The sequence below is a fragment of the Ictalurus furcatus genome, chromosome 24, assembly GCF_023375685.1.
Source record: "Ictalurus furcatus strain D&B chromosome 24, Billie_1.0, whole genome shotgun sequence".
Taxonomy (NCBI): domain Eukaryota; kingdom Metazoa; phylum Chordata; class Actinopteri; order Siluriformes; family Ictaluridae; genus Ictalurus; species Ictalurus furcatus.
The window spans coordinates 8,707,482-8,731,746 of record NC_071278.1 but is presented as its reverse complement, the minus strand read 5'-3'; the positions used below and the strand labels follow the sequence as shown (position 1 = coordinate 8,731,746).

Genomic DNA, 24,265 nt, shown 5'->3' with positions numbered 1-24,265 from the left:
AATCAGAGCAACACTAGCTAGTTGTGGGCGTCTATGAGCTCATGTATGCGGGAGAGGGAAGTTGGCGCATTCTTCTGAGTGTGTTCATGATGCCAGGATGCAGCAGTGACTGGCTTCACATAACCTGGAGAAAGCATATGCTAGACTTCACAGTCCCTCGCTGGAGAACCAGATAGTGGGTGTGAATTTGTAGAAAATGAGGTTAAAAAAAAAAGATGGAAACCAAGAAGCTAGCGATATTAAATGCCAATATTGCGATTCACAGGTTTAGTTGTAGTGTTACAGATGTAGCAATATTAAAGGCTTAGAAGCACAATAAAAGCTACAGACTGCTGTAAATGTCCTTAGTTAAGCTCTTTGGGAATGTGGAATCGCTGCTTTCTCTCTGCTCTTACCAAGGCTGTCTTTTTCAAATGTAAGATCTTTTGGCCTTGTGTTGTAGATTGCATTTGATCCACAGCAAAAATCAAGCACTTGTTGGCTTCTGTGAGAAATTACCTCTCTAAGTACTGGCTGAAGGGGGGGGGGGTTGTTCAGATTAATGGATTGTGTGTGCGGTATTGATCCCCAACCTCTTCAGTGGCCCCCTAATCCCCATCAAGTTGTTGGATCCGTAAGCATGGGCCAATGTTGGAGGTATCTGAGCCAGGAATTTTTAAAACCGTGTCTTCATTCTTACTATAGCGAATCCATCCAAGCAGTCTTCTCACTGTCTTAGCAATCTGGCTCCTGTTTTTGCTTCATTACAAAGTCAGACATTTTTTTTATTAAGATTTAAATGGGGAAGTCTCTGGTGGTCGCATTAGAAAATCTATTACAGCAGTGAGAGAGAGAGCAGGTCTCTCGGATGCGAGAGATCGATCGTGCTTTCTTGGCAGGATGGCGGCTCGCTCAGCCTGCGTTCTTATCTCCACTCAGGGATCCGTACTCCTGCAGCTGGTTGTTGTAATCCTCTGTGATCACTTAAAGGGTTATGTAGAGTACAGTTTCAGCTTCAGGTTTTCAAATGAGGTTTCACCGCCTCTCGGCTCAAGGTACTTTAATTACCACCTTTGCTCAATATGAAAAGGGCGGATTAATTCTGCTGTCTTAGCCACAACCCTGTGGTATATAAAACCGTATAACGTGTGTTGGTTAGTCACAGTCTGAGCTCAGTAACTGTTGCTGCCTGTACCAGGGATGTGCCTTCTGCCGAATTTAAATATTCGGACATCCATAAGTGTTAATGTACGGATATTCGTTTAATTGCTAAGAGGGGAAGACTATCTTTAACTTGATGTGGTGAGGTATCATTTTTCCATAGCAATGAAGTTTTCCTCATCCGTGTTTGTGCGATCGACGTAATATACTGAAATCATAACAGAAAATATTAACTGCACAGTGAAAACTTTACTGAATGTCTTTTGTGATCACTGTAGTATTACATATTTACAGGAATCTATCAGGACAGACATTTGCACGTTATATTTACTAAACCAGTGAATGAAGCATAGTTGAATGTTTAATGTGACAGCAGTGGCTACTTAAAATATGGAAAATGTTTCTGCAGAAAAATTGGTTTCATTTGCAAACCCACGGGACCTGCAGCTTGGTGTACATTGCAGTTTTTAACAGGAGTTGTATTAAAAGTTGTTGGAAATGTATTACCAGCTTGAACACCACGAAGCTCCCTCAGTATCAAAATATTGCCAGATGTGGCTTTTCACTGGCTTAAAAGTAGATCTAGGGCAATGCTAATACTGGCAACTCAAATGGTTGACCGGCTATTCGAATACCTGCACACATCCCTAGTCCGTACAGTAGCTGAAAATGTAGACCCCCCCCCCCCCCCCCCCCAATGTATTTCGTGATTGCTTGGAAATAGCAGGTTCCGTTGATGAGAAAGGATGAGTCAGAAGTTTAAGAGCAGTGAGAACATGACATGTTCCCACTTTTCTATTTTTGAACCCGTACATGATCCAGTACTTGCCCTACTTAGTAAACGAGATAGATAACGTTACACAAGCTCCTGTTGCTCAGTTATGCAAAACATCTGAGTCACTCTTGGATTCTTCTCTTGGATTGGATCAAACTAGAGGTCGGCCGATTTGTGGATTTTACCGATAGCTAAGCTGGGCAGGACCTGCTGATAACTGATTAATCAACCCATAGTTTTTAAAATTGATACTGAATGATACCTTTTTTAAAATAAATAAATAAATAAAAATATATACTATGAATAAATATTAAAGTAAATAAATGACATCCATCCAAAAAGTAACATGCAAAATAACAAATAAAAATAGAGACATCCAAAATTAATAAAAAACCCTTCAAATAACGCACGAAAATTTGTCAGTGATGGTTTTTATTTCGCCTCTAGAGGCCGCTCTCGTGCTGTATAATGACAGCAGACCCTGCAAAGGACGCAATGAGGAAAATCTGTCAGTGTGGATTTTTGCTGATTGATCGGGATATGTAAATCACAGAATATCTAATCCAATTCTAAGCTAGCATTTCAGATCTGTATTGACCCTGGTACAGATACTCAATATCAGAGCGGTAAAACCCCACTGATGAAGCCCCTCTGTCTTATACAAATGTCATTAAGTCTTGGGAAGGTGACATTCCGCCACAATGACTTGTGGGAAATTATCAAGGCATTACAGCAAGCTAGCCAAGCTTATCTAGTGTGTAACTTGTTATTAATAATCTAACACTGTCCGATGGTAGACTCTGCACTCTGACAAGTTGACAGGAAATGCAGTTTTTCTTCCTGTTAGCTAATCTCTCTTTCTCTTTCATTACATTGCTAATGATCTTTACATAGCCTGAGAAATTATGGAAAGCGTTACCAGATAAAGTGTTTTAAGAGTTCTGACGTTAATTGCAGTGATGGTTCTGATGATTCATGCAGAGGAGAGGTCTGAGTGATTGCACTATCGACTCCTCAGCTTTATTGATTTCTCTAACTGAGAGTAATATTAATTTTTCTGCCAGTTGTGTGATGGCTGATTGACTGAAGCTCTAAAACTGTGGAGGCAAGCTAGGCATATGTTACACAGCTAACTCTTTCAAATGACTGTTCTGTCTGTTCATCGACGTGTCTTTGTCTTTGTTAGTCATTCATTTGTTCACGTGAGTGACTTGTAAGTTTGGAGTTCGTCAAAAAGTGATTCAAGCTACATATCAATTTCCCCCCCAAACCCCCAAGATTATTATCGATCATTTATAGGGATTAATTTATGACGCATTGTCTAACCATACCAAACCAAAACACACTGCTTTCGTTACCTACATGAGGAGCACACTGGACGTACACGAACAGGTCTGAAATAGTATGGTTTAATCATCCCGTAATGCAGCCTGACATGTTTCCCGAGCCTTGTAGTAGGTGTTCAGTTCCGCTTGTGTTTCACATGTTTAAAGGCTTGCTGTTTGTCTCTGCAGGTAGTGCTGAAGATTATTAAACACTACCAGGAGGAGGGCCAGGGCAGCGAGGTGGTGCAGGGAGTGCTGCTGGGCCTGGTGGTGGATGACCGGCTGGAGATCACCAACTGCTTCCCCTTCCCCCAGCACACCGAGGACGATGCTGATTTTGATGAAGGTGAGTGAAAGAGAGAGTAAAACTTGTAGAATTTGAGAACCTGTAGCTTAAACGAAGACCAACATCATTACAAGAAATTATTTAAGAAATATTTTAATGTAATGGCAAGAAATCAAAAGTTGTGTGTTTATAAGAACACGGGCCGTTTTTATATCAGAACTCTCACACACACACACTCTGAACACCCAAAATTCCAGATTAATGTTAAGTTCAGTCTCAAATAAACAAGTAGAAGATAGGTCACCTATGTAAAGTTGAGATCATAAGTTTACAGACGCCTTGCAGAATCTGCAAAATGTTAATAATTAGAAAGGAAAAAAAAAGCGGGATCATAAAAATTACTTTTATTGTTTTATTTAGTCCTGCCTTGAATAAACTATTTCACACAACAGATGTTTACACACTGTATCGTCCACAAGACACAATACTAACTGAATTTACACAAATGAACCAGTTTAAAAGTTTACACACGCTCGATTATTAATACTGTGTGTCGTTACTTGGATGATCAGATCAGAGACTGTGTTTGTTTTGTGAAAGTTCTTCATGAGTCCCTTGTTTGTCCTGAGCAGTTAAACTGCCCACTGTTCTTCAGAAAAATCCTCCAGGTCCTGCACATTCTTTACTTTTCCAGCATCTTCTGCATATTTGAGCCCTTTCCAGCAGTAACTATATGACGCTGAGATCCATCTTTTCATACTGAGGACGACCGAGGGACTCGTACATGACTATTACAAACATTCACTGCTGCTCAAGAAGGCAACACGATACATTAAGAGCCAGGGGGGTGTAAACTTTTGAACAGGATGATTGGTGTAAATTGTTTGTGTATTCTGGTAAACATGTAAATATCTAGCTTCTGAAGGGCAAAAGTAACCAAACAAAAACGTTGACATCAACTGTATATCTTGTTCATCTTTGCTCATACATGTGATCCGTCACAAACATCTTAAAATCAACAGAAATGCATTGGACAAGGTGGATGTGGCCCGATTTCCCAAATTTCCAAGTTGAATGACTTTTCATTGCGCTTCCCGGTGACAGACATGGGGTTTTTTCGAGTACAGTGGATTGCAGCATGACTTCAGGAGTGGAGTCTGGTGAGGGAATGACTGTTTATAATAGCTGCAATAATGGGAGTGATCACAGAAACTAACTCACGGATATTGCACAACATGAAATGTAACCGTAAACCGTTAAAAAGTGCAATGTGTTATTCGTGAATCAAACGGAAAATTGTAACAGTTGGTAAATTGCTGTGGTATAAGTGAAATAGAACATTTCAGACCATGCTGTTATTCCTTACTTTTATAATACGGTATGAATGCAGGACTCATAAGAGGTGTTGCAGTAGTATTGTGTGCAAATCATGTTGCTCGAATGCAATAATGATTGTCACAACAATATCAAGTCTTAATAACTTCTTTTTATTACACTTCTCCATTCACAGCCCTATTTTATTCATTTATGTGACACCAGGGAGAAAAATAAAAAGCTTTGACGTTCTTGCCGTAGATGTTTGAAGCTGCTCCAGACAAAAGAATTTGACTTCAGCAAATCAAAGCGGAATTATTCTGCCTCTGCCTCAGCAACAGTTATGTCCTCGCATCCTTGAGCGTGTTTTCAGTTAGATAGAAACCAATGAGAGTTGAAAAATGCCTCAGCCTTGATGGAGCACAGTTCTGAAAGGAAATCAGATTCAGCTCTGAGTCTATGTGATTGAGTAGACCATTCTCTCTTTTATCTTTTTCCTTTCCACACACGCGCACAGAGAGGCACACACAAAACACACACACACACATGAGAGAAAAGGTAAGCATCATATGTTCCCGGGGAAAAGTGGACCTCATCATCTTCTGAGTGTTATAGAGACAAAGAGCAGAAAAAAACGAAGTGGGAGACAGAGAGAAGGACAGAAAGGGATTATGACACTTTGTAATCTGAGCACACACACACAAGCAGAGTGGGAGCACAGATCCCTTGCTGCCCTCATGTAAAATACCTTTGAAAGGATTTCATGATCCCTTTGGAGCATTGAGACATGGCAGGGGAATGGGAAGGGACTATACCTTCAGATATTAGTGAAGATAAATACAAAAAGTCACCCACTTGTGGGAAAGGTACTGCGATGAGTCAAAAACATTCAAACAAATCCAGCTCCTGTGAGGTGCTGGTAATTATTAAGCGTATGTGAGATACAGCAAAAGTGTCATATTGTGATACTGTCACAATACATGGTACTATATGTATATATATCTATCAATGTTTACGTTTGCTAAAACAAAACAGGAAGACTGTAGAACTATATAAAAATAGAGAATAGGAGGTATAAGGCTTTACTGAAATAACATCAGTAACAATGCACATGTGAAAGCTACCTCTGATTCAGAATGAACACACAACATCCAAATTTGTTACAATCTATACATTTATACACACACCTTTGGTGTTCTTTGGATTGAGATGGTTCCTCTGGTCTCCCCACTATGGTCACTTGCCAATTCCCAGCAGCCTCCTCTGCCACAGAGCTGCGTACTACAATCAGAAGAAAGTGCTATCTGCCCTCTTCCACATTCGTGAGTTCACAGATGCCCACAGCTGGTTCCAGACGTGAGAACCTTTCTTTGTGACCATGATGATTGGGACATTTGCTGTGGTTTGATTGGGATTCAAACTCATGATCTCCAATGTCGCACCCTTTTTGCTCTGTTGGCCCCTGTCCACGGGATTTGAATTTACAATCTCCTGTCCACGGGATTTGAACTTTGAACTCACTGCTTTTCTGTTGCACCACTTGGGAGCTTGAGATTAGTCTACTCGGGTGTCCTTTTTAATCTACACGCATTTCTACACTGTGCTTGGATTAATTTATTTGAATGTGAGGCCAGATGTCTGGACCTTTCTTTGTGGCTACAATGATTTGAAAAATTTGTTGTATCAGTTTATCAGCCTTGTGGCGTGGGAGAGAGGAATTGTTTTCTGGATTGAGATCGCACCGATTCAAAACTCCTAGATTTTGGAGCGTGGCTGTGGGGATTTGTGCTCATTCAGACACAAGAGCATTAGTGAGGTCAGGCAGTGATGTCAGGTGCGAAGTCGGCATTGCGTCTCATCCCAAAGGTGTTCAGTAGGCTTGAGGTAAGGGCTCTGTGCAGGACACTCAAGTTCTTCCATTCCAACCATGTCTTCATGGAGCTCGCGTTGTGTACAGGACCATTGTCATGCTTGAACAGATTTGGGCCTCTTAGTTTCAGTGAAGGGAAATTGTAACGCTACAGCAGGCAAAGACATTGTATTTTCTCTTGTGACATTCTGTGGGTGTTCACATGATCAGGCGTCCACATACATTTGGCTATATAGTGTAGGTTTTACTGTCTTATCAGCTGGGTTTAACTGTAAAGAACTGCTTCAGTGTTTAAATAATCGCTGTAATACCTTCAGAAAACCATATTTTATTATAAACCAAAGTTGATCACAATTTCAATTTTGTAGTGTAACTTTTTAGTCCTCAAGATACTGATGAAATAGTACAGGCGTCATACTGTTGGCGGCATAATGTTGAAATTGTGTCGCCAAGAGAAGTGGACTAATAATGTTTTAATTAAAAAAAAAAATTGATTAATTGTTCCATAATTTCCAGTTAAGCTTGCCCATTTATACAGCACTTCCACAGAGCCTACGTTGCCAAATACATTCTCTCTCTTCGGAGTTCGGTGTCGACAGTTAGCATGAGGCGTAAAGTATATGTGCAGGTAGCAGGTGCTTTCTCCAAGTGTCTAATTACCTGCTGACTCACATTACAGCATTACACCGGACTTGCAGTTTAACTTTAATTTGCTTGGGAATGAATTATCTATTTGGCTATGGATTTAACAAGGAACAGAAACATGCTTTCTGCGATAAAGAAACCAATGTCTTGGCATTTACGAAGTCATTACGATGCTTTTAAACATTGCGATAAAATGATGAAAATTACATGCTGACAGTCAGCGTCAAATTAGTTAATTAGCTAGCATTGTTTCAAGGCACTCAGCGCATCAACCTAGTCTTATTCAGCTTCTTCCTGTTAGAAATATAGCTATTGCCTTTTATGCTTTTTTTTTTTTTTTTGCTCTTCTCCAATTTCTGCCAAATTCATTGGATGTATCATGAATTGTAGATCTGTGCTATCTAGGGAAAGTGACTACTTTGAAAGTGCTGGAAAATACTTGAAACCCTTGGAACCCTGGTACAAGTACAACTGTGGTCCATCCACTCCATATTCAAGCTTTCTTACATTTTTTACCGATTTCTTAAAGGGTGCGTGTCAAGGTTATTATGCCGTCTTCAGGCCCTTCCTGAAAAGAATCCTTAACGCAGCTGGAGCAATGACAGAAAGAAAGAGAGGGGAAGACGCCCGCTGACTTTATTTACATCTTTCAGCAATTTGTTGTCTCCTTATTTAACAGATTCTGAGCTCCACTCTCGGAGCCCCGCTGCTCTCATCTCATTCGGCACTGCAGCACATCTCATTCAGCTTCTCAGCTACTTACCAAGCCCCTTACGATCCTCAAGCACTTTTATTAGAGCAGGGAAACCCCTCTAAACTTTCGAAAGCAGGACTGGATTGAAGAAACGCTTCAGACCCGATTTATAACAACACGAGGCGTTTTTCATATCCTGTGCTTAAGTTAAGATGCCCTCGTTCTTGGCATAAATGCTCGTTATTATTTTATGCACACTTGGGCGTTGACCTGTCATAACAGCTTTGGCAAATGCTCTCAGTTAAATTGGCGTTGGAAATGAGCTTCTGGAGTCACAGTACGAGTCAAAAATGCTCCTGCCAGCTCAATTAGTGAAGCTTGCCACCATGGCCCTGCACATTATAACCATGCTGTCCTGCGGTTGAGAGATTGGGATTGGAATGAGTGCGGTCAATATGAGATCATTTGAAAGCTCGAAGAGTTATTATTTTAACCACAAACCCACAGTAAGACGGTAAACCGCCATTTTTCTGGAAAGCAGAGCTAATTTAGAGTTAAACAGTGTTCTGTGTAATCTGTTTATTTATTTTTTTTCCTCCCCAAATTAAATTGAACTTTCTTCCTATTTCTCAGATTTTCCTGATTCGTTTGTGTTTGGAACTCTATAAAATTGGAAGTATGAATTATACATAAGATCTCTATAACATAATCAGAAGTTACAGATTCCATCATATCTGTGTTTTTCACTGGATGTCGTGGTGGTGCAGAGGAGTAGCTTTGTTGCTTCACAGCTACACGGTCCCCGATTTGATCCTGAGCTCAGATTAACGTCTGTGCAGAATTGTGCACGCTCTCCCAGTGCCCCTGTGGGTTTACTCCGTGCTCTCAGGTTTCCTTCTACCTCCCAAAACCGTGCCAGTAGGTGGATTGGGTACAATAAATTGCCCCCTAGATGTAAATCTCTGTGTGCATAGTGCTCTGCAATGGACTATTGTCCTGTCCAGGGTGTATTCCTGCACCTACGTACAGTATTCCCGGGATAGGCCCTGGATCCTCCGAGACCATGACTGGAATAAAGCGTTTGTTTAGAATAACAGTTAATTGTTTTAATTGGTTTAACCTTATTCGTGTGTGTACTGATTGGATACTGAGTATTGACAGACATGTCAATCATTGCTTTCTTCTTCACCTTTTTATACATTGTAGAGATATACTGCAGCCTTGACCGCTCATGTATTGTCTTTTACGGTTTCCTGCAACTCGGTTCTTCGTGTTTTACCACCCTTCCCGGCTTTGTGTGCCGTTCCCAAGCCAGCTCTTCGATGATCACTAAAGTAGAAAAATGTCATTGTCAATAAGGCCAGTAAAAAGCGTGAAGAATTGTGGTGTAATTCAGCTCAAGTCCTGTATTGGAGCCCGGGTTTTTATTGAGCTCATCCAGAGAGCGGTGCCTCATCAGCTTTTGAACGGATGATGGGAAGAAAGGGCTTGTTAAGAGAGTGAGGAGGCATGAGAGATGGAGCGTGAGAGCGTGCTGTATTTGCTTGGGTTTTATGGTGTGTGAACATGCAGGTGTAGCCAGGGAAACGGGCCGCACCTCAGGCAGGAGAGTGCAAAGCGACGGGGTATTATTAAAAATATAATGGGCCGAAGCCATGCTGCTCCACAGGGAGAGAAAACATAAGAAAGCGAGAGGAGGGAAAATCATTGCTATGATGCAGTATGTGCTTTGGAGTTGCGCTTACAGAGGCTTTGTGTTTTATTTAATATTCATATGTAATAAATATTTAAAAAGTCTCAAAGATGTCTGCACCTTGCGAAGATCTAACATTAAGTACTAGAACGATTCACAAAACTTGATATGATACTTTTGCTGTACCGAAAAAAAAGTAAGTGATGCTTGAATATATGCCTTAGTTTTTCATTTTTCAGTTGATTCTTAGCAGCATATAAAGCAACCAAAGCTGTGCTTTAGAATGTAAATTAGAGGTTGATCGATAACACTCAAAGTAAAATATCGCTGAACTTTATTACACAAATAAACAATACTGACTGTACCATGAAAATGTACTGTGCTTTTTAAAATATTATTATATATTCATTATTAAGAAATATTAAAGTAAATAAAAGATGTACATCCAAACTGAACCAAAAAGCAACACTCCAAAATAACAAATAAAAATAGAGACATCCAAAACGAATCAAAACAATTCAAATAACACAACAAAATTTGTCAGTGATGGTTTTTATTTCGCCTCTAGAGGCCGCTCTCGCGCTGTGTAATGACGGCAGACCCTTCTCAGCTGCTCCTGCAAACGGACGCAACCGGGAAAAACTATCGGTGTGGATTTTTGCTGATAAACCAGTAGTTGTCAGTAAATGTCTAATTAACCGTTATCTCTCGGGCCAAGCTTTCACTCTCACGGAGCATTGTGCTTTTTATTTCCTATACTCCTCTTAGCTAGTAGTCGTGCTGCTCTCTGTAGGCCTAGACGTGTTTTTGACTCGTCCCTTCTCCACTACTGATCTCAATATCTACAGCTACACCACAACTTAAGGATTTCAGGGAATCTTCCAGTGACTATAGTCATTGCTGTTTTCCAAAGCTAATTTGTTAGTATGTTAGCCACTCGGCTAACAGCATGCTTAGGAGAAACGTGTTTTTATATCCCTTGTAGCCTCTGCTGATTTCTTTACTGTCGGATAGTGTATTATTATTATTATTATTATTATTAGACTGGTGTGATTGATGTCTCTGTCAGCACGTATTTCGGACTGGAGGTGCACATAAGAATGAATCTATATACGGCGAGCACTCGATGAACTCTGCTTCAGGCAAAATGGAGGACGTCTTGAGACTCCGTGCTTATTAACACGCTGACTCGCTCAGGTTTCCATGCTTCGACATATCTCCATCTAACCTGCTGTACAGTCTATATGAATGTGTGTGGGTGCCTGGTAGTGTGAAACTTAATGAAATGGTAATCACTGATGATTAACAAGATATTGAATGAGAAGAAAGTCAATACAGTTCTTTACCTCCCTTCGCTCGTTCATGTACTTTTGCTGTTCGCCTGCTTCTAAGCCTGGGCTGTGCCTGGACAAATTATGGCATCTAATGAGTATTTAAACAGCCCTCATAAGCAGTGAGTGAGACCTCGAACTATATGAGCTGCAAAAAGTTATAAATTCCTCCTTAATGAGCAAACAGAGCACCTCACCCCTCGCTAGGAAATTGCCTTATTTATTAGTGAAATGGCGAATAGTAGCCTGTCGGGTCTTCTCCTTCACCTCGTCTCTTTCCCAGTGCAAATGCTTTCATGTTGATGAGGAGTTGCTGCTGACCCCGAAGAGACTGTGGCATGTGGGGGTGTTCGGATCGGGGAAAACGGCTAACTGAGGCAGTGGAGTTTGTTTATCTGTCTTAATAGGAGGAGTGCACTCCGCTAACAGGCAGATGTGGTGGGAAAGTTCACACAACAGCTAGGCCTTGTCATAAGTTTTGAACCCTGGGCTTGTAATGCAGACGAATAATTCATTAATAAATATTTATCCGGTTTCAAAAGATCCCAACTGTAATGGAAACTTTCTCACCTGTAAAACATTTAAGGAATACTCCAGTGACCTTTGTATAGTGCGTCTGCAGCATATGTGCAATCATTATTAATAATGTTTCCTTGTATTGAGAAAAGAGCAGAAAATCTATTTACTTTAAACATGCTGAAAATGAGAGCCTGTGTGTGTGTGTTGTATAAACACACGTGTAACACAAATGAAACACTTGGTTAACACTTAGTCTTCTAACTGCTGACATGTCATTATGTTCTTATGTAGTTAATGCCACATGACGTTATGCTCTTATGTAGTTATACTCACATGACGTTATGCTCTTATGTAGTTATACTCACATGACGTTATGCTCACATGACGTTATGTTCTTATGTAGTTATACTCACATGACGTTATGCTGTTATGTAGTTATACTCACATGACGTTATGCTCTTATGTAGTTATACTCACATGACGTTATGCTCTTATGTAGTTATACTCACATGACGTTATGCTCACATGACGTTATGTTCTTATGTAGTTATACTCACATGACGTTATGCTCTTATGTAGTTATGCTCACATGACGTTATGTTCTTATGTAGTTATACTCACATGACGTTATGCTCACATGACGTTATGTTCTTATGTAGTTATACTCACATGACGTTATGCTCACATGACGTTATGTTCTTATGTAGTTATACTCACATGACGTTATGTTCTTATGTAGTTATACTCACATGACGTTATGCTCTTATGTAGTTATACTCGCATGACGTTATACTCACATGACGTTATGCTCTTATGTAGTTATACTCACATGACGTTATGCTCTTATGTAGTTATACTCACATGACGTTATGCTCTTATGTAGTTATACTCACATGACGTTATGCTCTTATGTAGTTATACTCACATGACGTTATGCTCTTATGTAGTTATACTCACATGACGTTATGCTCTTATGTAGTTATACTCGCATGACGTTATGCTCTTATGTAGTTATACTCACATGACGTTATGCTCACATGACGTTATGTTCTTATGTAGTTATACTCACATGACGTTATGCTCTTATGTAGTTATACTCACATGATGTTATGCTCTTATGTAGTTATACTCACATGATGTTATGCTCTTATGTAGTTATACTCACATGACGTTATGCTCTTATGTAGTTATACTTGCATGACGTTATACTCACATGACGTTATGCTCTTATGTAGTTATACTCACATGACGTTATGCTCTTATGTAGTTATACTCACATGACGTTATGCTCACATGACGTTATGTTCTTATGTAGTTATACTCACATGACGTTATGCTCTTATGTAGTTATACTCACATGACGTTATGCTCTTATGTAGTTATACTTGCATGACGTTATACTCACATGACGTTATGCTCTTATGTAGTTATACTCACATGACGTTATGCTCTTATGTAGTTATACTCACATGACGTTATGCTCACATGACGTTATGTTCTTATGTAGTTATACTCACATGACGTTATGCTCTTATGTAGTTATACTCACATGACGTTATGCTCTTATGTAGTTATACTCACATGACGTTATGCTCTTATGTAGTTATACTCACATGACGTTATGCTCACATGACGTTATGTTCTTATGTAGTTATACTCACATGACGTTATGCTCTTATGTAGTTATACTCACATGACGTTATGCTCACATGACGTTATGTTCTTATGTAGTTATACTCACATGACGTTATGCTCTTATGTAGTTATACTCACATGATGTTATGCTCTTATGTAGTTATACTCACATGACGTTATGCTCTTATGTAGTTATACTCACATGACGTTATGCTCTTATGTAGTTATACTCACATGACGTTATGCTCTTATGTAGTTATACTCACATGACGTTATGCTCACATGACGTTATGTTCTTATGTAGTTATACTCACATGACGTTATGCTCTTATGTAGTTATACTCACATGACGTTATGCTCTTATGTAGTTATACTCACATGACGTTATGCTCTTATGTAGTTATACTCACATGACGTTATGTTCTTATGTAGTTAATGCTACATGACGTTATGCTCTTATGTAGTTATACTCACATGATGTTATGCTCTTATGTAGTTAATGCCACATGATGTTATGCTCTTATGTAGTTATACTCACATGACGTTATGCTCTTATGTAGTTTTATACAACTTTTCCAACCAGGCATGCTTTCCCTATGGTTTTGTGATATCCATGCCCCATCACTTGAGGCATTTAGGTGTGTTACATTGAGCTACACCGAAGGGCGATGACATGGATAGTAGATTTTTTTTTTTAGCTTTCTTTATGCAAACTCTCCTTGTTTATTGAACAACATTGCTGAATTGAATAAACCTGAATCAGTTGGGCCAGTACGAACCTCTGGATCGTTATTGGATTTTGTTTGCTATGTTTTCCAGTGCCGTTATTGTGTTTTTGTGCTGTGAAAGCGTACAGTGTCGCCAACACAGATCTTGACAAAAGTCATCCTACAGAACGTCGCCATCATGCCTCGGCTCCTAAAAGGAGATCAAGATCAGAGGAGTATCAAGTTTTCCCTAGGATAAACTCCATGTTTACAGACACACGAGCCCTGCGTTGCAGATAACGGACATTAGGAGTGTATACTTTAGTGTCATATTTACAGAGTTCCTCAACTTGAGTAGGATCTGTAGGCACTGCCTCACGGTTTTGTCTTTTATCGCCCCACTTTTAGTGCACTACTCTCTCCTCACTGTGGCTCTCTCCTCTCACTCTCTCTCATCACCCTCTTTTACTTCCTCTCCTCCTGCTGTGTCTATATCTCTCTCACTTGTCACTCCATGCTTCCCGTTTGCCACTTGCGTCCTCCCTCCTCTCCGCTGTCTCCCGTTGGTGCTGTCGAGTGAAGGTAGAAGATTGAATGGCTGATATTTGATGATCTGTTTGTTTCTCGTCATCTTGAGCGGCAGATGCATGTGACGTTGGACTGAAAGCTTTGGCTCAACCCACATCTGCCCTTCAGCTTTTTGGACCACAACACCATGAAAGCAAGCTTAAAGGGATAGCTTTTTAAACTTCAATATCTGTTTACCACATGTCTTGCATATACACAATGACCACAGACAAGATTTTTGAAATGTTTCCCTTAGCTGAGGAAATGAAACATCTCGATATGCAACTTTGATAATAGAAATCAAAGTGTAGTTGTTGAATTCTGTCATGAAAAGTCGCGAAAGCAAAGGTCTTGGGATGAGAAAGACATGACGGTTGTCGTACAAAGCTGTTCGTATGTGATCTCATCCAGCTTTCCAGCACTTATTACTGTACTCTGTGATGTTTTGTGCTGTTCATACTTGATCAGGCAATTTACTTTCAGCTATGAGCTTTAAGCTATGAGCAAATCTTTCACTTTGGAAAAAGTAGTCCTGTCTCTGTAACAAAGAATTATACAGATTTAGAACTTTACGTTAGAAATGCCTTCGACTAAAGAAGGATTTGTTACATTTTTCATCAATGTTTATTGACTTTCAGGACCCCTGTCCTAAGACTTCAATTATAAGTGAATTTCAAGGAAGCCAGTTTTCTGTGCTTTCCTCAGTACAGGGAAACAGTGAAACTATTCTCTCTAGTAATCACATATACGCTGCAGATATCATAGACAGGGACACCTGAGCATTCTTTCAAGCTGCTTGTTGCTTGGGTTTTTTTTTTTTTTTTTTTTTTTTGCTTCTGATCTATAGATATCCCGAATGAGATGTTCCAAAATGTCTGCGTTGGCCTGGGTGAATTTTGTCTTATAATCCAGGTTTATACCTTTTTGCTAGAGTGTGTGTTTTGTTTTTTCTCTAAATATGGCCAAGTACCACCTGCTGTCACAGGAAACGGATGTTCGACTGACATTGCAAGAGACCAACAGAACGTTCTTTTTCCTGTTGGACTGATGGTGAAGTTTGTATACACAGAGGTTTTGGAAAGCCAACCGTTCAGATCCTGATGTTTATCAATAGAAAATTGTATAATAAGTATCAGACTGTGTGTCTGTGTGCATTAGTATGACTAAATGTCAGTGAAACATCGGCCAGCACATCTCAGGGGACACCCTGCAGGGGTGAGCCTGGCCAATACCTGGATGGGAGACCTCCTGGGGAAAACTAAGGTTGCTGCTGGAAGTGGTATTAGTGAGGCCAGCAGGGGGCGCTCACTCTGTGGTCTGTGTGGGACAAAATGCCCCAGTATAGTGATGGGAACGCTATACTGTAGAAACAGCACTGTCTTTCAGATGAGACGTTAAACTGAGGTCCTGACTCTCTGTGGTCATTAAAAATCCCAGGACACTTATTGTAAAAGAGTAGGGGTATAAACCTGGTGTCCTGGTGAAATTCCCCCATTGACCCTTCTCTATCATGGCTCCTTAATAATCTCCATCTCTGAATTGGCTGCATCACTCTCTCCTCTCCACTAATATCTGGTGTGTGGTGGGAGTTCTGGCGCACTATGGCTGCCGTCGCATCATCCAGGTGGATGCTACACACTAGTGGTGGTTGAGGAGAACCCCCCCCCCCCCCAATGTAAAGTGCTCTGAGTGTCTAGAAAAGCACAATATAAATTTAACTGTGACTAACTAACCCTGGACAGGTACTCCGGTTTCCTCCCCCAGACATGCATTGTAGGCTGATTGGCATTTCCAAATTGTCCATAGTGTGTGCTCGAGTGTGTCCTGCGATGGGTTGGTACCCCACTGGTGTGCTCCAAGTTCCCTGGGATGGGCTCTAGGTTTCCCGAAACCCTGTGTAGGACAAGCAGTACAGAAATGGGATGGATGTGTTTGACTGAGCAATATCTGTACAATGTACAAATTAGCCAGGCTTTGAGTTTGATTAGGCTAGTAGTAGTGTTGCTGGTTTTGCAGTGATGTTGCTTTTGGCGGATTTTGCAACCCTCTCCAATTAAATAGACGTATACAAGATGCATAAAAAGCCCAAGTGTGAACTGCTGGTTTGCTCACAAGGCCCATGGTCCTGAGAGAACGCTTGAAATGTGACTTGTCTGACTTTGTCACCTTCTTCTTCTGTCTCTTCCTTGAGCTTATGGCCTGGCTCTTTTTCATTAACTGGATTTATCAGCAGTAGTAATTACAGTAGGCTCTTAAGCCTCAGATGCTCGCAGCATGGCCTCAACGGAAATTATTGCACATTAATGCTGCTGTTCGCTATGCAAGAACCTAATTAGCAGGTTTGTTGTTCGAGCTTACGAAAAGGGGATGTGAGGCAGCCGAACAAATGAGGTTTGTGCTGTGATGTACGGATGTCAGTCTCCTGTTATTAATCGCTCTGATTTACAGGCAGACCCTCTCATACCGAGATCTTTTTGCATGCCTGTAATGGCCAGCTGTGGTATAATGCGTCACACGCCATGAAATTGGATTTTGCCCCTCAGTTGTGCACTTACACTCGAGTGTTCGAGGGAACAACAGAGATAATAAAGACATGAATGAATGCCTTCAAACGGATAAAGTGGGTGGTGGTTGTTCTGATGCTGGAGATTAAATAAGGTTAAGAGTTGCCATATAGCTCAGCAGTACTACCGTGCTCCAGAAGGTGGCAGTGTGGCACCATGAAAGAGTATATCTCCTCTCTATCTATAGAGAGAACTGAGGATGGGTGTGCGCTTTTCTGATAAACACATAAATATATGTGTGTTATTTAAAGATTGCAGCTTCCTGCTGTCAGAAATGAGCCGAGGCTCATATTTCCTTACCGAAAATTAGATTAGACATTGTGTAAATGCTCTTTGTGATTATAATCAACATCGGATCAGTTAAAGGGTATTTAAATTTAGGCTGTTTGTTTAATTTGTACTCGGCTGACTAGTAAAGCCATCCTGGGCTCGCAGATTTGCTCAATGGTTTAGATTTTTCTTATTTTTTTGCTGAGGTTGTGAGGGAGAATAATCACCAGTTTGGGGGGTGGGGATGGACATGCTCTGTCAAGTGCAGCTTAAAAAATAGTAGAAGCTGTCCCCTGATTTATGAATCTTCCACTATCGTAAAGCTTGCCTGCTACTTTCTTGTCTTATTGATTATTTAAATGCGAGGCTGCTTGTAGTGAACGCTGCTACATGTTTGGCTTCTCTAACCCCGGACTCTTCGCTCGCCGTCAACTGTAGTCAGAATTTGTACTGGACTAAGGAAGGCCCCCAGGGAATCAGCGGTAGTCAGGTCACCATGTATCTTCACTCACAGCGGCAAATGGTGCTAAGTGGGAACACACCATTCTCAAAGGCTGTTTAGCACCTGCTGTTAAACAGTGAGGAACTGCCATTGCCATAGGCACAAGCCAATAAAGCGTCTCTTGTCTACATTGTCACAGCCTGTACAGCTTTTATTCCTCCATAGAGTGAAGTATAAGTTTCATTTGTATTTAGTATTTTCCCTTGCCATTGTTGTAAAGGAACATAAGTTACTGTTGTTATGAATGCTCGTACACACAGATCAGCCATAACATTAAAACGACCTGCCTAAGGTTGTGTAGGTCCCCCTTTTGCGGTCAAAACAGCTCAGGCCCGTTGAGACATGGTGCCAAATACCACAGCACACCTTCAGAGGTCTTGTGGAGTCCATGATGTCAGCAGACTTGTTTGTCAGCACATCCCACAGATACTCAATCAGATTGAGATCTGGGGAATTTGGAGGCCAAATCAACACGTTTTTTTTAAAAAAAATGTGGCAGGGCACGTTATCCAGCTGAAAGAGGCCACTGCCATTAGGGAATACTGTTGCCATGAAGGGGTGTACTTGGTCTGCAAGCATGTTTACGTAGGTTGTAAGTGTCAAAGTAACATCCACATGAGTGCTAGGACCCACAGTTTTCCAGCAGAACATTGACCAGAGCATCACACTGACACCACCAGCTTGCCTTCTTCCCATAGTGCATCCTCATGACATCTCTTCCCCAGGTAAGTAGCTAAATGCACCAGATCATCCACATGGTGTAAAAGATAGGGTTAGGGTTAGTTCAGATGCCCATGTGCCTGTTGTAGGAGCTTTCGGCGGTGGACAGGGGTCAGCATGGGCACTCTGACTGGTTCTGCGGCTACGCAGTCCCATACGCAGCAAGCTGCAATGAACTGTGTCTTCTGACATCCTCCTATCAGAGCCAGCATGAACTTTTTCAGCAATTTGTGCTACAGTAGCTCTTCTGTGGGATTGGACCAGACGGGCTAGCCTTCGCTCCTCACGCGCATCACTGAGCCCTGACCACCCCTAACCCTGTCACTGGTTCATCGGTTGTTCTGCCTTGGACCACTTTCGGTAGGTACGAACCACTGCATGCCAGGAACACCCCACAAGACCTACCGTTTTGGAGATGCTCTGACCCAGTCATCTAGCAATCACAATTTGGCCCTTGTCAAAGTCGCTCAGATCTTTTCACTTGTTCCCTGCTTCCAACACATCAACATCAAGAACTGACTGTTCACATGCTGCTCAATATATCCCACCTCTCGACAAGTGAAATTGTAACTAGATAATCAATGTTATTCACTTCACATGTCAGTGGCTTTAATGTTATAGCTGATCTGTATGTCTGTATATAGTGCTATGAAAAAGTATTTGCACCCATCCTGATTTCTTCTGTTTTTGTGTATATCTCATACTAAATAGTTTTTAATCATTTTAATTACTTTTAAAAAATAATTTTTAACTTTTAATTTTTTTTAGCCATTCAGATGTGGATTTACTCCTATGCTTTGGATCATTGACTTCTGCATAATCCAGTTGCGATTGAGTTTCAACTTATGTACTGAAGACCGGACATTCTCCTTTTTTCTGATTTTCTGGTAGAGAGCAGAATTCATGTTTCCCTCAATTATTGTAAGTTGCCCAGGCCCTGAAGCAGCAAGGCATCCCCGCACCATCACACTTCCACCACCATGCTTGACTGTAGGTATGATGTTCTTTTTGTGGAATTTGGTGTTTGGTTTACGCCAGATGTAATGGGATCCCTGTTTTTCAAACAGTTCCACTTTCAACTCAACAATCCACAGAACATTCTCCCAAAAGGTTTGAGGATCCTCAAGGTGTGTTTTGGCAAAATTCAGACGAGACTTAATGTTCTTCTGGGTTAGCAGTGGTTTTCGCATCACCCCTCTTCCATGGATGCCATTTTTGTCCAGTGTCTTTCTGATAGTGGAGTCATGAACAGTGACCTTTATTGATGCGAGATAGGCCTGTAGGTCCTTTGATGTTCTCCTTGGCTCTTTTGTGACTTCCTGAATGAGTAGTTGCTGTGTTCTTGAAGGAAGTTTGGAAGGTCGGCCACTTCTGGGAAGGTTCACTACTGTGCTGAGTTTTTCCATTTAGAGATAACAGTTCTCGCTGTGGTTCTTTTGAGTCCCAGAGCCTTTGAAATAGCTTTGTAACCCTTCCCAGACTGATGTATTTCAGTCACTTTCTTCCTCATCATTTCTGGAATTTTTTTCAACTTTGGCAGTGTGTGTTAGTTTTAACCAACTTCATGCTTTTGAAAAAGTTCTATTTAAGTGTTGATTTGATTGAACAGGGTTTGCTGTAATCAGGCCTGGTTGTGTCTGGTCCAGCTGAGCCACATTATGAATGCAGTTTCATAGATTTGGGGAATTAGTAACTATGGGTACAAATACATTTTCACACAGGCCCAGATGGTATTGGATAACTTTTTTGCTTCAATAAATAACATTATCATTTAAAAACTGTATTTTGTATTTACTCAGGTTTCCTTTGTTTTATCTTGGATTTTGTTTTAATGTCTGAAACAATTTAGTATGAGATACACACAAACAGAAGGAATCAAATACTTTGTCACAACAGTGTATGCTCAAGTCTCATCCTTTTTTCTTCAGTGGATAATCTTAGCTGCATGCCACTGTCACCACTAACACATCTAACTTATTAACAGTGTCTATTGTTAAATGTGTTATTCATCTAGAATTTAATTGACTAAAATTGTATCTGTGTCTCCTTACATATAGAGTGAGCTGTTTAAAAATAAATAAATAAATAAAGTTTAAGGTTAGTCTTGTTACCTGTTGTAACGTAACCTGTATCAGTGATATATGAAAGTGGTTTAGAGATACTGAAAGCCCCAAGAAACACCATGTTTGTTTCTGTTAATGATCTCTGGTAAATAATTTAAACATTGTTATTCATGATGTGGCTAATTTTTGTCTTAAATATAAGGTAAGTCATAACCTGGATTCTTAGACAGCATTTCAGTGTTTCAGTAATTACGTTGTTAATTAGTTAGCCTGCTATCCATGTATGGTAGTATATTAATTAGTTAGCTTGCTCTCTGAATAGCAATAAAAGTAATGCGGTGTGTTTTCTGTCATGTACAAATTGATTATAGGACTATAAAGTCTCATAAAAAAATTTTTTTGTTTAAGTATGTTGTCAGTCCCATTTAGATCAATATTTTCAACTTTTTTGCTGGTTTGAAAAGTGAATCACAATCACAACTTCTGAGTAAGCTTGCTCCTGAAGCAACACTGATGATTATTTGATCTGTCTGGTTTCCAAAGAACCATCTAATAAACTTAACTGTAAGAGGCTAATTTGGATTCTGGGATGTTTTTTTTTTTTAAAAAAAAGAAGAAAAAAAAAAACGAGAGAGACTAAATAGCTAATGTTCTTAATGTCCTTTTACGACATCCACATACATCATACCAAATCATTTATTTCCTAAGCAGCTCTTCATCTTGATTTGGTTTGTTGGTTGATTTGAGTTGAACCACAGCTGCTCTGTTTACCAGATGGTAGCTGACCATTGATGCCTTGTTAATGCTGGGTCCTCACTGGCATGGAGGAGGTGATTTGGCACTGCAGGTTTATTGGACACCATGCCCTGCACATGAAGAGCTGACTGACTCTTAAGCAACACTCAATGCTGAAAACATTAACATGCACTTGAAATCCAAATAGTTGTTTAATAGGTTTTACTAAATGTCTCTTGGATTCATTCTAGACACCAGTACAATAGTATATCTAGGAAATAGTTTTGGAGATATTCTCATTTTAATTTGATAGTTTTACTTCTGGGAAAACAGATAACAGTTTTTGATTATTCATCCTGTACTGTTCTTGTGTTCGTCCATTTAAATGCTCCGTAGAAGGTCATGAATGTGCTGCACCGGGGGATGCTTATTGCTCTACAACAGGAGCTTAACAGGAGTTTATTCATTTTGTGCTAGTTGGCAGTAATGTGCCAGGCACTTTTCGGAGGAGTATTTTACCACCTTGAGGCTGTTCAGTGAGTAATTTGAGAATGTGAATCTGTCTTTATACACCATTATGGCTTTTCTATCAGTAAAAGTAAATAATACCATTTCATCAAATAGCATAATATATAGGTAACCCTTTAGACTATATATATGGCGAAAAGGTGACCATCATAGCCATATGTGCTTGTAATGGGGTGTTCAACAAAGTTGGTCCCCCTTAATTGCTGTTATAATAACCTCCACTCTTCTGGGAAGGATTTCCACTAGATTTTGGAAAGTAGCTCTAGGGATCTGTGCTCATTCGGCCACAAGAGCATTAGTGAGTTCTGCTTCATCCCAAGTGTGTTCAGTGTGGTTGAAGTCAGAGCTCGGGCCACTTGAGATCTTCCAATCCAGCCTTGGCAAACCATGTCTTCATGGAGCTCACTTTGTGAACAGGAGCATTGCCATGCTGGAACAGAGTTTGGGCCTCTTAGTTCCAGTGAAGGGAAATCTTAAAGCTACAGCCGGCGAACACATTCTAGACTCTAATTGTATGCTTTCAACGTTGTGGCAACAATTTGTGGAAGAACCACATATGGGTGTGATGGTCAGCTGTCCACATGATTTTGACCATATTGTATATAAACCTAAAATTCAGACGCATCAGATGCCTCCCAGTAATGAACATGTGGCTCAACGTCCATCAATGCAGCTAACTGTAGACCTAGGCTCAAATGTGCAGCATAACTTCAAAACCCCACATCATCTTGTTATCTCATTAAAGTGGACAGACATGGATGAAGGCAGTGGTGAGGAATTCTCCACAATCTCCCTAATCCCAAATAAGCAGTTTTGCCACAAGTAACACTGTAAGGCAGATACAGCAGTTGGTTTAATTGTGATAGAAATGCTATTTGAAAATGTCAGCTGACACATTTATCCTGGAGTCTCATTTATTTATTCTGCTGTACCTCCACCATTAGTGGTTATAGAAGACATGGTCACTTCTTCCCAGAAATGTTCTTATCCAACTGAAATGCCGATTAGATTGATCAGGATCATGAAATCTTTGGTAACGAGTACTTGCCATCAGGGCAAATAATTGCCGTTAATGATTGAATTGCTTCTGTCCATTTTATATCACCATTCATTGTGGGATGTCATTAGATGAGAAATTGTTCCAGCTCCCTAGAATCATTTCTACCGTTAGACACGTTGATATTAGATGTGTTGACTTTCAAGACAAACTTATGTTTTCTTCAGAGGCTTTTGTTTTACTGACATCTCTTTGTTGAAAACAAGTGTAGGAGTTTTTGTGCAACAACATAGTTCAGGGCCTGGGGATATAGGATGTTTTGGGCTGTGGATACTGAGTATGTAATTAGGTATGGGCTGTCTGTCGGGCCTACTGACAGTATTTATCTCACCATTAGCTATGACCTTAACTTGATTAAGATCACTCCCATGTCATGTGGGATGCTTTTAATATAATCTCTGTCTGTCTGTCAGTTTGTCTAACACACAGCTCTCTCACTAGTGTAAAATAAATAAATAAATAAAAAACCCAACCCACATCTTTCCTTCATGATTTTAGAATTGTATTGTTGTAGGTCCAGAATGCAGTGGTTTTACACATATGTACATATCTCACTCATCATTCCTTTCTTTTATTGAATGATTAAACAAAATTATATAAATCACACGTGTCAATCTCATTTTAGGTAACAGGCCACATTACATTAATTACCAAACGCAAAAATGGATATATTGCAAGCAAAATAGATGAACAGACTCCAATTCATTACTAAATTATATATACAGTTATACAAATACACAAACAGATTCAAAATATATTTGGTGGGCCAGATTATAACTGTTATTGGCCCGGTCCCAGCTTGTATGCTTGACAGTGTTTATATACATGTTAGATGAAGGCAGAAGTTAACTGGAATTTTGTATATTTGACTTTAATTTAATTTCCATTTCATGTGCTTGGTACTGCCCAATTTAACTTTAGTGGCACCATTTCCAGTCTCTGAGGCGAAGTGAAACGACGCATTGGACATGTAGTGGGGTATCACGTTTTATGCCATGGCACCATATTCAGGACACACAGTGTTACCCAAGAGTCTAAGAGAATGTTTCTCTATGACTTTCAATAAGGCGGGTGTGTCCTCTGGAAGCTGGTTGACTGACTGCCTGCTTGTTGGTGAAATGCACATACACGAGAGATGCAAGAGACTTCACAAAGCACAAAGTGGACTCGTATTTCAGCACTGAACCCAGCAGAATGTACTTGCATCTAGCAGGCCTCTAGGCACCGAGGTATTTTTCTCTGCAGTAGGCTACGGAAAAGCAATTCAATTCTGACATCCTGTCAGAGATCCTGTACCACTGACATTTGCATGATAAATGCTGCGC

At 40.3% G+C, this 24,265-nt stretch overlaps 2 protein-coding genes across 2 annotated transcripts in view; one reads left to right on the top strand and one right to left on the bottom strand.

Moving 5' to 3' along the window:
• The window catches only part of eif3hb (eukaryotic translation initiation factor 3, subunit H, b), an 88,045-nt gene that overhangs the window by 21,277 nt on the left and 42,503 nt on the right, over positions 1 to 24,265 (top strand). Inside the window, exon 2 of the mRNA XM_053612339.1 lies at positions 3,430 to 3,586. Coding sequence (XP_053468314.1) covers positions 3,430 to 3,586 — 157 coding nt within the window. The remainder of the gene's footprint in view (positions 1 to 3,429; positions 3,587 to 24,265) is intronic.
• Positions 1 to 24,265, bottom strand: part of vps28 (VPS28 subunit of ESCRT-I) — a 200,612-nt gene that overhangs the window by 170,177 nt on the left and 6,170 nt on the right. The window lies entirely within an intron of this gene.